Source organism: Mesoplodon densirostris, chromosome 19, assembly GCF_025265405.1.
Source record: "Mesoplodon densirostris isolate mMesDen1 chromosome 19, mMesDen1 primary haplotype, whole genome shotgun sequence".
Lineage (NCBI taxonomy): Eukaryota > Metazoa > Chordata > Mammalia > Artiodactyla > Ziphiidae > Mesoplodon > Mesoplodon densirostris.
In genome coordinates, this window is record NC_082679.1 from 856929 (window position 1) to 870644 (window position 13716).

At 48.3% G+C, this 13716-nt stretch overlaps 1 protein-coding gene across 13 annotated transcripts in view; it reads left to right on the top strand.

Moving 5' to 3' along the window:
- The first annotated feature begins 1106 nt into the window (after positions 1-1106).
- Positions 1107-13716, top strand: part of LOC132480134 (zinc finger protein 606) — a 30002-nt gene continuing 17392 nt past the window's right edge. For 12 of the 13 annotated variants that reach the window (XM_060084047.1, XM_060084048.1, XM_060084049.1 and 9 more), the window contains exons 1-6: positions 1107-1462; positions 2522-2630; positions 3358-3414; positions 4048-4136; positions 12235-12361; positions 12590-12688. In XM_060084047.1, the coding sequence (XP_059940030.1) occupies positions 2600-2630; positions 3358-3414; positions 4048-4136; positions 12235-12361; positions 12590-12688 (403 nt within the window). In that variant the 5' untranslated portion in view covers positions 1107-1462; positions 2522-2599. Of the gene's footprint in view, positions 1463-2521; positions 2631-3357; positions 3415-4047; positions 4137-12234; positions 12362-12589; positions 12689-13153; positions 13206-13716 lie in introns of those variants that run through there. The other variant, XM_060084045.1, reaches the window with a different exon arrangement.

The following is a 13716-nucleotide window of genomic DNA, read 5'->3' on the forward strand; positions in this document are numbered from 1 at the left end:
TACCATCCAACAAGCTGGGGTACCTGAAGTAGGAGAGGGCCTGGGTATGAGGGACGCAATATCATCACACACCTGTAACCCACTCCCCGCCGGGCCTTGGTGAACAGCTCTGCATTGAGGCCTCCTCCATGCCCTTCCTTGTTCTGGGTATTACAGACTGGACTGCAGCCTATGATGCACAACCTTTAACCTACTGCCTGTTGGCGCTACCTTTAGAACACTAACATTTCCACAATCTGACCACGGATCACCACCCACGAGGATTACTGCATTGGTACAAAGGTCACTCTGGTCCTTCCCTCACCCTCTTTAACTCAGCTCTCCTCACAGAAGCCAGAGTGAGTGATCCTTTGAGGAGGCCAGAGCCCATGACTGCTCTGCTCAGAACCATGCCCTGGCTCACAGCCAGAGCCATTCCGATGCCCCTAAGGCTCTCTGCAATTGGCCACTCTCTCTCTGACCACCATGCTGTTCCCCCAACTAAACAGTCGAAACTAGGGTGGAGAAAAACAGGCATGGCGAATAAGGAGCAAGGAGGAAGGGGCTAGGGAGCTCTGGGCAAAGGTCACCACCCAACACAGCTGGGAAGGAGGCCTCGGTCCAGCGGACTCAAATTCGTCTCGGTAACAAGGAGTAGGGCTTCATATGTGAGGGGAAGCTCAAAATTAGGTTCCTTGTCCGAAAAAGGTATCATAACAACCACTTCTTTACAATCTTGTAACTACTGAACGAAAAGGAAAGTCTCAGACTTCAACCAAGTTCCCACTGTTAAGTGCGGCTACCGCGAGCCGCCGTTTTACGGACGGGCAAACTGAGGCTCGCCGATCGGCGATTTACCGAGGCCCCCTAACGTCAGGCAGCGGTGGCTGGGGAGCGCGGTCCGCGGCTGGGAAAGCACCGCCCGCCTCGCCGAGGTCTGTGGCACGGCGGTCCGGGTAAACCCCTAGAAGGCGGAACTCGGACGCCGAGCACCTCCAGGAACTTGCCAAGGAGGCGCTTCCGGTCCAGCCGGAAGCGCTCCGCCTGGAACTACGACTCCCAGCAGCCTGCGCGGCGCGTCCCGGTCGACGCCGGGCCGAGGTGGGTGGGGGGAGCGGCCGCCATTGTCCGCTGCTGAGGTGAGGCGGTCGCCCAGTCCGTGGGGTTACTACTGCTGCCGCTGCCGCTGCCGCTGGCTGGGAGGGTCGGGAGAACGGGTGGGGAGAGCCGACGCCTACACTCGCGGCGGGCGCGACGCCAGGGCGGGTCCCTCGACCCGCCTACGGCCTCGCGGCCGCGCTGGAACGGCTGGGCGGGCCCGGGTGAGCCCTGCGCGTCGGGCCTTTGTCCTCCGGGCGGGAACCCCAGACGCACGGGCGAGCCGGGCCTAACGTCCCCGGCGAAGCAAACGCGAGCTTAAGTCGCCCGCGAAGAGCGGCGGGCACTGTCCCTCAGGGGTGCGAGGCCGGTGGCTGCGAACCAGGTGAGTCCGGCCGTTCCCGGGACGGGCTGTGAGCATCGCACCCGCGGCAGGGTTGCGGAGGAAATCCGGGGCGGGAGGCCAGGAAGCAGGAGGCGAGGAGGCCTCCGAGGCCGTTCCGGGGAGTCCACCTTTCCTTCCCTGGCGGCCGTTTCTCGTGCGAGTCCGTTCTCATCTGACGCGGAGGCAAGTCAAAAAGGGGTTGGGAACAGCCCTTTAAACGTACAGTGACCGAGGACTTTGTCAAGCTGCAGGCAAGAGTGCAGCATACTCAGTGTGCCGACTTGGAGTTCGGGCGCAGGTCCCGGTGCTCCTGGTGCCCAGTGGGCGTTCCAGTGCTTTATGCACGCTCCCAGGAACCCGCGGAGCTCTGCCAGTGGGCGTCGGGCCCTCAGAGAGGTGCGGGACTTGCATAAATAAGCCTAGAACTTAGGGAGTTGGGGATGGTCTGGGCTCCAAACCCGGCTTTCTGTTGGCCTCTGTACCAGCAGAGACAGACAGACTTGGGCCTGGTAGGTCTTCCAGGTGGATTTTTTATTTTAAGATAAAATTTACGTAACATAAAATTAACCATTTAATCGTACAAGTCAGTGATTTTGTTGTGCTTTCAGAACGTTGTGCAGTCATCACCACTATATAATTCCAGAACATTTTCATAACCCCCCCCCAAGTAAAAAACCCCTGAACCCGTTAAGCAGTCATTCCCCCGTCCCTCCTTCCTTTCTGCTCTAGACAGCCACTTATATGTGAAGCTTGTAGGTAGATTTTACAGTAATTTTCGTTAAATCAACAGAAAAGCTACCTTGTCGTTGTCAGTACCCGTCTCTTGAGAACTGTTGACAACTTTCTGCTCTCTTATTCTGGAACGTGCCCATTTTTCAGCTAATTCTTGTCACCCTTCATTTCTCTTAAGAAATTCTGTCATGTTTTTGACATGTAAATTGTACTCTTATAATGCTCTGTAGGAGTCTTTTGTTGTTCCTGTGGATGTGTTCTCTTTATTCCCACTGGATCTTCTGTGAGGAAAGACCATTTTTTGTCTTTTTTCACTTTTATCACTAGGTGGGTATTGCAGTTGCTTTCAGTAATCACCCAGATCCACTGCTCCTGGCCCAGCTCCTGGTGGATTAATGCTGCAGGATGGCAGCCATCAACCCGTGGGCTTCCTGGGGTGAGTACAAATCTTGTTTCTTCTGGGCCTCCCCAGCAGTGATCTGCTGGAGAGGGGCTGAGGGCTTTTGGGATTGGAGCGGGGGGGTCTCTCTGTCTTGGTACATAATTAGAACTGAGTGACATTTCTTTAAAAAATTGGTTGTTTGTATTAAAGACAATGTAATTTTTGTGTATTTCATAGTCATCTCCTGAGAAGTCTCATTAGTTCTAAGAGATTTTCTAGTGATTTGTGTGACAGTCGTACGTACAACCAAAATTTCTCTACTACTCCCGTATTTTTTACTATTATTATTGTTTCTTAGTATATATCACTGGTTTATAAGAACAATGTTAAAATAGTATCAGTGGTGTGTTTTACCTTTAAACGAGCTTTCATGTATTTGTCATTAAAGACATCAAAGGAGTATCTTTCTACTAATTTTTTTTAAAAATTAAGTAATGTTAAATTTTATCAAATATCTCTCCAGCCCATTTAAAGAGTTCTGTTCTTAATTATTCCGTTGCTGTATCATATCAATAAAATTCCTGAAAGTGACCCACCTGTGCATTTCTGCTCTAAATCTAGCTTATGTTGGGTTTGTTTCACACGTCCTTGGTCTCTCCTTACGGAATTTTGTTTTGCGCATTAGTGAGACAGTTCTCCTTTTCCATCTGTAGCCTTTAGTCACTAGGATTGGTGTCACAGTTCTTTCCTTTCCTTGTCCTAACCGGATCCTCTGATGCAGGTATCCTTACGGACCAGCCCTGGGGGATGGCGGCTGTTGACCCGTGGGCCTCCTGGGGTGAGTCAAGAACTTTTGTCCCCGGACTTCCCTGGTGGGCCAGCAGTTAAGACTCCGCACTTCCATTGCTGGGGATGGGGGTTCCATCCCTGGTCGGGGAACTATGATCCGACATGCCTCATGGTGTGGCAAAAAAAACCCAAAAAACAAAAAACAACAACTTGTGTCCCCATCAGCCACATTGGTTAACATGTTGTGGTCTCTCCCAGCAGTAACCTGCCATTGCCAGGGAATTAGAGCCGAGGAGGAGGGGGCCGGGGACGTGGGGTCTGGTCCAGCTCTGTCTCTGGGCAGAGCTGGAACAGGGAGGGACCAGAACACTCCACTGGGGGATACAGTGTGATGGTATATCCAGGACAGGATGCATGAGAATGAATGTGTGGCCACTTAGGGCTCAGGCCTAGAAAGTCTGTGAAGAGGCACTTTGCCTAAGACAGTGCCTCAGCAAGGCGGGATGGTTCATGTGTTTAGGCACATTCTTTAACTCCTCGGCCTCACTGCTTTCATCTATACCATGAGGAGGTAGGGTTTTCCCCTTGCCCAGAGGGGAAGGACAGCGTCAGGAGGTGGGACTCACGTGGGCATACTTCTGGCAGGGAGAACCGCCTCTGTGACTTCACTTTCCTCCCCCAGCTCTGTGTCCTCAGGACTCTACCTGGTGCGTGGAGAAGACCCCTGAAGAGAGGAGGAGGGCCCCCAGGCTTCCGACAGCCCAGGCCCAGGTAAGATGGGGCTTCTGCTTTTTCCTCAACGGTTGCCCTGTTCCCTAAGGTGTTCAGGGTGTTCCCGGCCATCCCAGTCGATGTACTTCCTCAGTTTACCACAGCTAGGGTTTGGGTAGAGAAGGAATCAGCTAGAAGTTTATTGATTCCTGAGCACAGGTCGGGAGAATTCTGTTTTCCATGACTTGCAGCCTCACTGTCAACCAGCCTGTTCAGAGTCCCGAGCCTCAGCTGTGCTGTGGGCTGTTTGGTGGATAAGGGGCAGCTCCCTTTTGGCTAGCAGCCCCCTCCTCTTTTTCCCTCCCACCTTCCCTCATATATTCAGTGCCTGACTCAGATTGATGATGTCTGCTGAGCTCTGTGCTTACTGGGAAGAGAACAAGGTGAAGTGTTAGCCCCCATCCTGAGGAGCTCCCATGCCACTTTCCAGGGTGGTTCAGTCGACTGCTGAGACCTCACCATCTGCCTAGTGCTGCACAAGTGGTTCAGGACACAAGCCAGAGATGCTTAGGGAGGCCCTGAGCCCTGGAGGAGCGGAGCACACCTGATGCCTTGGGAGAGTCTGCATAGAGGCCCTGGGGCCCAGAGCGCCTGGGGTCCTTTTGCTGTGGAGAGGAGGCTGCCTGGGAGATAGGACACCCCTGAGCCAAGGGGCAAAGGGGACACGTCAGCCAGGTGGGCATAGCCTGGTGAGCAGGAATCTGGCCTCCTGTAGCAGCATGGGGACACACTGCATGACCAGCATCTGGGTGAAGGCTGACCATAATTAGATTTTAGGCCAAAGAGGCCAGGACAAACCCAGCCGCATCCTGAATGCCCGCCACCGAACTGGGTCTCCATCCTGGTGGTAATGAGAAGCCTCTGAAGTGTTGGGAGCAGCAGGAACCAGGGTCGAGAATGTGGCTGGAAAGTGGCCCCTGGCGGGGGAGTAGAAAGAAGGGGGGCCGTGGGACGCAGGCTTCAGCCCGACCAGCGCCGGGAGCCAGATCTGAGAGGCGCAGGGGAGGTGAGGCAGGAGGACGTCGGGACTGTACGGGCACAGGGTGGCTCCCGAGAGAGACAGGGCAGCACAGGTTACGTCATCTCCCTCCCCCCCTTGCTCAGCCCCCTTACTGGAGGCGGCCACTTAAAACAGTGTTGTAAAGAAAAGCTTTATTGAAATATCCATGTACCATAAAGTTCTAATTCTAGAACGTTTTCATCACTCCAAAAAGAAACCCTATACCCATTAGTAGTTACTCCCTGGTTCCCCAGCTCTCAGCTCCTGGCAACCACTAATCTACTTTCTCTGTATTTGCGCATTGTGGGCATTTCATATAAAGGGAATCATATAATATATGGCCTTTTGTGTCTGGCTTCTGTCACTTACCATATTTTCAAGCGTCCTGTATGTCGTATCGTTTATCAGTATTTTATTTCTTTTCATGACTTGGAAGTAGCCATTTTTAACTTACTGTTTCAGTTTCTTAGGGTTTTTTCTAAATGAGAAATTTTTATCCTAGTTCTTCAGATTTACATGTACTCTAATGATTCTCTGCTGTGAAAGACAAAAATAGTTTCATTACTATATTTAGATTTTTCATTTCTAAGTTAAAATAATGAATCGAGCAAATGTGAGATACTGTGATATAAAAATGTTAATAACATCTCTGCTTAGCTTTACCCCTCCCGCCAAGTTAAAAAAAAGTTAACAAAACCTCCCACAGTTTCAAGGCTGACTGGTGAAGCACGTCGTGAGTATGCTGTCCCCACGTCACAGCACTGCCGTCTCAGGTCTGAGCCACGTAATGAGGGCATCACAGCTTGGGTGACTGGTGTTTGCTGCTCTTACAACGTGCGGTCATTTGCAGACAATCGATAGTGAAGCTAGACTAGGCTGAAAGATGGGCCCTGATCAGTTGCTTGGGAACAGAAGTTAGCTGTAGTGAAGTGCTGTGAAGAAGTTCTAATAACCACTGTGCTGCACTCTGCTGTCAATTTATGTGAGGGTTTCTGAGAGTTATTAGAGTTAATGCTGAGAAAATAAAATGGAGAATTAAAATAACACCACCCCCTAATGTCTGAAGAGTTGTGATTTGTGAGCATGTACTCCTGGCCCCTTCCCACACCCACTTTGGATGTTTCCCTGTGGGAAACTCAAGACTTGAGTGTGTGAGTTTTGTATTAAGTGAGGTCTTGGGAACACAAACAAGAGCCCCTTATCCCTCTATTGTTCCCTCCAAACTAAATATTTATTGAAATAAAGCATTCACCTGGTGAAAATACCAAATGCTGTCATCCCTTGTTATCTGAATAGTCCGATCTTACAAACATGTTGGTTAGTGAAGTTTCAGCTAGTGGGAGCCCATTATTTTGATGAATAGGGAAAATAATAATATCCCAGCCCATATAAAAACCCCAGTCAGCCCCCCCAAATATGGAAACTCTCAAACCCCCACTATAACAATCCACCAAAGATTTCTGCACAGTAAACATTCACATAAAACACCAATTAATGGAATACTCTGCCTCCATCTTTGGTTGTCTCCAGGTTGAGCACAGTTTAGTTATATTTTCCTTCTCTGCAAAGAGCTTGCCCTAAAATATTAATAAGTAATGCAATTCTGAAGATGCCAGAGAGTATATCTGAACTTCCCCAGGTTCCATGAAGGGGCCAGTTGTCAGAGAATTCAGGTAATGCAGGAGCAATCAGATGATATCCTTAGCTGTCAGGCAAACAGCTAAGACCCAGCTCAGCACCCTCTCATCCTCCCTTAAACCTTCCTGTAGTTTAAACGTGAGGCTGGTGTGTCAGATTTCATAAAGTGCCGTAGAATGTCTAGATAAATGATTATACTTGTGTACAAAGCAACATGTCCAAAAATGTTTACGAGAATTTGGGTGAAACATCTTTGCAAGTCATCCTGGCAGATGATATTTGGAAAGTAGGAGTTCAGGTAAGGGTTACCTGTGAAATGGAAGGGCTCAGTCCTACCCAGGGGGTGGGGCCCTTCTCTGCCCTGCGTCCTTGCTCCTAAGCATTAGGTAACAGTGAGACTTTCGTCTCCCAGCCCCACCCCTTGTCTCCACAGTTGGTGAGACTAGGTGCCTATCTTATGCTGTCTCTTCTGTTTCATCACCAGCCTCAGTTTTGCATTTTCGTTGCATCCCTAAGGCCTCCTCGAGTTGTGAGCCCTGACATTGGGGCATATTCCACTGGGGGTCTTTTTCCTTCCTGATTGGCAGTCCATGGGCCCTTGCAGTTTGGATGACATCTCTCAACTCTGAAAATACTTTTTATTTAAATGTTTATTTTGACAAGTTCCATAACTGCAGAAAAGTGTAAAAAGTGATTCAACAGACAGGGTCCCACTCCAAATTAATCATCGTTGATGTTTTGCCATATTTGCTTTTCGTTCCTTTTAGTCCCCAATCACATTGTTTTCACACCCTTCCTGACAACAACCACTTAAGATATGTACACAGTTAATGCATTTTCATACTCAAATGTAGGTAATAAACTCTGTAGACATTATAAGGTAATAATCTGGTTCTTTTAACAATGCTTTTTCTCCATGTAGCTTTTCTACACCTTTCAAGGTCAATTTTGAGGTCCATCCACGTGGTAGATGAAGGTCCAGTACATTTCTTTCGCCACCTCTATCCATCTCTTCTGAGAAGAGGCTTCTCCGTCCTTCCTCCTTACACCATCCTTCCTATTCCAAGCAGAGCCCTGTGGGAGTTCTTGCCGTTAGTTTCACTTGGTGCGCACGTGCAAGTCCATCAGTACAGCCGTACCCTGCAGGCAGCACTTCGCCGAGTCTCAGGGGGTTTGTGCTTTCAGTGGGAGCAGTGCTGCCAAGGGCTCTGAAAGGGCAAAGCCCCTTCTCAGTCTCCCCACTCAGAGAAGGGGCCTATTTCCCTGCATCTTTGCTGCCACTGGACACTATTAATACCGGGTCTTCTAAGTTTTGTTTACCTCAAGACCACAAAAGTTTATTGCGCTATTTTCCTTTGCATGTCCTTGATTGCTAGTGAGGTTGAATATCTTTAAAGGAGTTATTGGCCATCTGTATTTCCTTCTTTCTGTGTGTGTCTCCCATCCCTAGATTTCTGTAGATTCTCACAATATATAGGCATTTCATGCTTTCTGGATCCTGAGTCTTTGCTGCATATGGATTATTTTCTCCAAATCTGTAGCTTGTCTCTATGGTGTCTTTGATCAGTGAAATGTTTTTTGGTATATTTTTGTCAAATATATCTGTCTTTGTTTATGGCGAGTGTTTTGTGTCTTTTTTAAAGAAGTCCTGTGTTTTTTAAACATTCCCTCCTGTTTTCCTTTATATTATTTTTCTGAGGTTGTCTCTATTAGATGGCCCCCTGACTGCTGTGTTTTTTATCTCTTCATATTCTCTGAGCCTCTTGTATGATCCTGTCCCATTTTACACTGAATCTTTCCAATCTGGGAATTTAAAGTATAGGTCATTGGAAGTTGGATGTGACTGCTGCCTGGATTCTCTGTCCTCTTAGCTGCTAACTTCGGTCTTTCCACCTGTGCAGATGTTGCTCATGTGTGCAGGGGCCCTCTGGTCTGTCTTTGTTTACCAGAGAAGAGCTGCGAGGCTGTGTCTGACAGATCTGCTTTGTACACCTGAGCAGGTCTGGTTCCTGATTGACCTGCCTCTAGGTCTCTGTCTCTACCTGTCTCTCTCCCTCTCTCTCCCTCCCTCCCCTGACAAGTCTCACTCTAATGTCCATGTGCCTTGGTGGGCCAGGATCACCAGGTCGGTTCTGCTTCCGGTTTCCTGGGTGCACAGCTGGCTGTTAGGCCACAGACCCCTCCCCTCTCCCTGTGTTGGGCTGAAGCGGTCTGAACTCCACGGTAGTCACTCATCCTGAGAACCTCCCGCACTCTTGAGTATGAGGAGGGTCCAGGGAGTTTTGCCCATAAGGCAAAGTGGCTGGCAGGAATATGGGGCAACTGGCAAAGTTGTCCTCAATATAGAGGTCCTGAGTATAGACCTTGCAGCCTGATTCTCCTGACTTCAGTGGCATTTAAGCTCAGAGCCCAGAGCCTCTCCTGGGGTCCTGCTTCCCCTGCAGCCCCTTCTAACGTGCAGGCCTGGGGTCTCCTTTGCTCTGTTTCCTTGGTCAGCCACACTCATCTCCCCATCCTCCGGGAATGTGTAGAACGCCACATGCCGACAGGCTCTTCGCTGGCCCGTTACGTCGTTTACTTTCTTAAAAAAAACTTTAGGAGATTTTAAAACCCTACGAGTTTCCTGTTGCTGCTGTAACAGATTACCACAAACTTAATGGCTTAGAACAACATGAACTTATTCTCATGCTCTGGAGTCTGAAGTCTAGAATGGGTCCAAAGGGTTGTGTTCCTTCTGGAGGCTCAGGGGAGAGGCTGCTTCCTTGCTTTCACTCGCTTTCAGCTACCTGCCATTTCTTGGCTCATGGCCCCTTCCTCCATCTTCAGTGTGCATCACTCCGACCTCCGCTTGCATTGTCTCCTTTTCTCTGACGCAGACCCTCCTACCTCTTTCACTTGTAAGGACCCTTGTGATTTCACTGGGCCCACTGGATAATCCAAGATAGTCTTCCCATCTCAACATCCTTAACGTAATCACATCTCTGTAACTATGACATCTTTTGTCATATTAAGGTAACAGTCATTAGGATGTGGACGTCTTTGGCAGTGCCATTATTCAGCTGACGACAGACACCCACATTCACCAGCCTTAGCAAATGTCACCTTCCAGCTTTCTGCCTTTTCATTTATTCGGACAACCTTTAAAAAAAAAACGAGTATTTTATAGTGAAGCACAGATACTGTATCATTTCACACTTCTGTGTATGTATCTGAGACATACATACCTTTTAGAAGATAAACACAATACCTTTACACACCCAACAAAATTAACAACAGTAATTCCTTACTATTACCTAATACCAAGCCCGTATTCGCTTTTCCCCACTTGTCCCCAAAATGTCTTTTGCAGTTGTTTATTCAGATCAAGATCCAAGCCAGGACCGCATGTTGCATGTGCTTCATATACTCAAGAAACCAGGTCACCTGTCTTGTTGGGTTGCCTGATTTTGCCCTTGGGATGACCTTGGATGAGTTCCTCTATACTGCTGTTTCCCATAGATTGGTAGGTGAGCTAGGGAATAGGGCAGATTCAGGCTTTGTATTTTGGGCAAGAGTACTTGATAGGTGGTGCTGGGTCCTTCCTACTGTCCTGCATCAGTGGGCACAGGTTGTCTGGTTGGCCCACTTCCAGATGATGTGATGGATTAGTGGGTGCAGGTATTGTCAGCCTGACCCCTCCATCGGACATTTCCCTTTCTGCCTTTCACCCGTGGTTTAGCAGTCATCGATGATCATTGCCAATGTCCACTATTTTAGTAGGGGTTGCAGAATCTCTCTAGTGATTTCGTTCCTTCTGTGTCAATTAGATGTGGTGGTTTTGTTCCTTCTTAAGTATGTGTATGGGGATCTGTTGGGGTCTTGGGAAGGGTGGGAGGTGAACTTGTGGCTCAGTCCACCAGCTTGACAGCTGCCACGATGTGGGTTTGGACCTTGTTAACTATTGAACTTTGAAGCCATCTAAGTAGGTGCACCCTTCAGGGAGATTAGGGAGCGTGAGACGGGCACACCAGGAGCACCCTGGGTAGGAAGCCTGGCCTCCCAGCTGGTCTCCCAAGTGTGATCACTCTGAAAGTCCATTGAGTTTAGGTATGGTGCACACTTCGGTTTTGTGCACTTCTCTACCCGAATGTTACATTTAAGTAAAAAAAGTTTACCCAAAAAATGTAGAAGCAGCAGCCAGTAAGGAAACTGAGGCCTGGGCATGTCTGTAACAGGAAAATCAAAAAATTGGAATTGAGGAGTCCAAGGTTAGGGAGGGTTTCACTAAAGGAGGTTGTGAATAGCCGTTGTAAATGCTTTTTGGAGTTAGAGAATCACTGGAGCAGAAGCAGTTCTGTGTTTCAAGCCAGTCATGTGAAGGTGGAGGAGGAGCAGTTCAGACCAGCAGAGTAAAGTCTACACTGAACCAGCATGAGGGCTGACCCTGATCAGGGATGACTCGCAGGACAGAAAGGAAGGCCGCATGCGGGTGGAAGAGAAGTGATTAGCAGGCTGTGAGGAAGTGGAAGGATGCTTGGAGCGGAAGCGCACTGCACGTGTATCCATTCAGTGGGTGTTTGTCCTGGGGATGATTCTGCACTGACATGGAGGGGAGGACCGTAGTGCACAGACAGGCCAAGAGGGGGCCCTAGGAAGGAGCAGGGGCTGCGGGGTTTGTCGCCCACTCACCTCCCATGAAGCACAGCTCGCTCCCCAGTCCCCCTGCCCCACCCTGGAAGTGCCCAGATACCTGAGTCTCACGTTGATGGCTTCAAAGGACTGTAAGGGATGCATTCATTGCAAAAATCAGACTTCCCTTTAGCTTTCTAGTGGGTATTCCTGGTTCTCTTTTTCCTAAAAACATCAGTTTGAACTTTTTCAAACTCAAAGTGCTTTGACAGCAACTGTAAGTGATTCTCTTTGGCTTGGGCTGCTCTGCTCAATCCCGTCTCACCCCTACCTCCAGTCCTTGGGTCAGAGACAATCTGGGAGTGGAAGTGTCTCTCCTGTGGCCAGGAAGGCGGTCACCCTTCCAGATCCTAGATCCACACGTGGAGCAGACTTGAGCCCCAGGTTCTCTGGTCTGTGACCAGGGCTCAGAGTCTGCATCCACCCTGGTCCTGGTCTCAGTCTTATTAAGTGTCTGCAGTTCCAGAGAAGCAGGAGGAATTGCCCAGATGGGAGTCCTGTCCATACTAGCCAGTGTTAACTAGAATTGGGCAAGATCTTAGGAGAGACCTGTTCATCTTTATTGTGGTTATTGTGGGCCCAGATATCTAACTCCCTAAGAGTACATCCCAAATGCAGGGCCCTGGGTGGCTCCCAGTGAGACCTGACCCATGTCATTGAGAATACTGAACGCATCCAGGACAATTCCTCTATGTACTCTCTCCACCCCAGGGCTGTCAGCCTCACTCCAGCCCCAAAAACACTGGAGCGGGGGTAGCTCCGGGCTGAGGAGGAACATGTGTGCTCTTTTAGGAACCAGTGACCTTCAAGGATGTGGCTGTGGACTTCACCCAAGAGGAATGGGGACAGCTGGACCCTATTCAGAGGACCCTGTACCGTGATGTGATGCTGGAGACCTATGGGCATCTGCTCTCTGTGGGTAAGGCGGGGACTGCCCAAGTAAACGATACTGTCCCCCTTGCGATCCCCTGTGCCACTCTCTGTTTACAAGCTTACGAGGCTTCAGAAGGGCTGAGATGATCTTGAGCCCTGAGGTTCAAGGACGAAATCCCTATTGCTCATAAAGCATGAAGTGAAGTCATTCATGAGAAATAGGCAAGGGAGGGTTACATGGCTCTACAAGTCTGTGTTTTTCCTCCACATGTAGGGAATCAGATCGCCAAGCCCGAGGTCATCTCCCTGTTGGAGCAAGGAGAAGAGCCGTGGTCAGTGGAGCAGGCATATCCTCCTGAAGGCACTTGTCCAGGTGAGAGCAGACCCCAGGTGGGAGTGAGGAACCTTCCTCCAAGCCCTCCTTGTTTGAGAAGTGGGCTGAGGCCGTGAGGAGTTCACTTCCTCAGAGACAGTCACAGTTCCGTCCAAGGAGCTTTACCCCTTATATTGACTTTTTTCTGCTGTTGATTCAGAGCAAAGATGCCCACCTTTGTAACACGGTAACAGTTTTTGTATGCTGCAGTTTCCCTCCTCACCTCTCATGTTCTCTGCTTTGTCCCTTTGTCTAAGAAGACTTCTCATTCATTTACCTGCTTTTTAATTTTTTATTGCTAAACTTGTGGCCTGTAGTCACTAACTCTTCTTTCGAAAAAACAACAAAAAATGTTTTTTTAATATAGATAATGTATTTACATGATTCAAAAAACTCAAAGCTATATAAAATATAAGCTGAAAAAAATCTCATTTATACTCTCTCCTCTTATCCACATTATTATTATTCTCCAGAGAGACACACAGACAGACACACAGACACACAGATGCACACACAGGTAACCACTTTCCTTTTACTATAAATTTGGAGGTTATTTTATTAATGGTTGCCCTGGGAATTATAATTAACGTCTTAATTTATAACAATTTAGTTTGGGTTACTATCAGTTTAATTTTGATAGTATACAAAAACTTCGCTTCTGTATAGCTCTGTCCTCCCTCTTTTGTGCTATTATGGTCACAAATTACATCTGTACATTGTGTCTCAACATAGATTCATAACAGATTTATAATTTATTTATAATTATTGCTTTATGTAGTTGTCTTTTAAATCAGATAGGAAACAAACAAAAAATGCATTTGTATGCTCTTCTTGTATTTACCTATGTAGTTACCTTTACTGGTGGTCAGTATTTCGAGTTAGTGTCTTTTCATTTCAACCTAAAGAACTCCTTTTAGCATTTCTTGTAGGGCAGGTTTACTTGCAGCAAACTCTTAGCTTTTGTTTATCAGAGAATGTCTTGATTTCTCCATTTTTGAATGATAGTTTTGCCAGGTATAGAATTCATG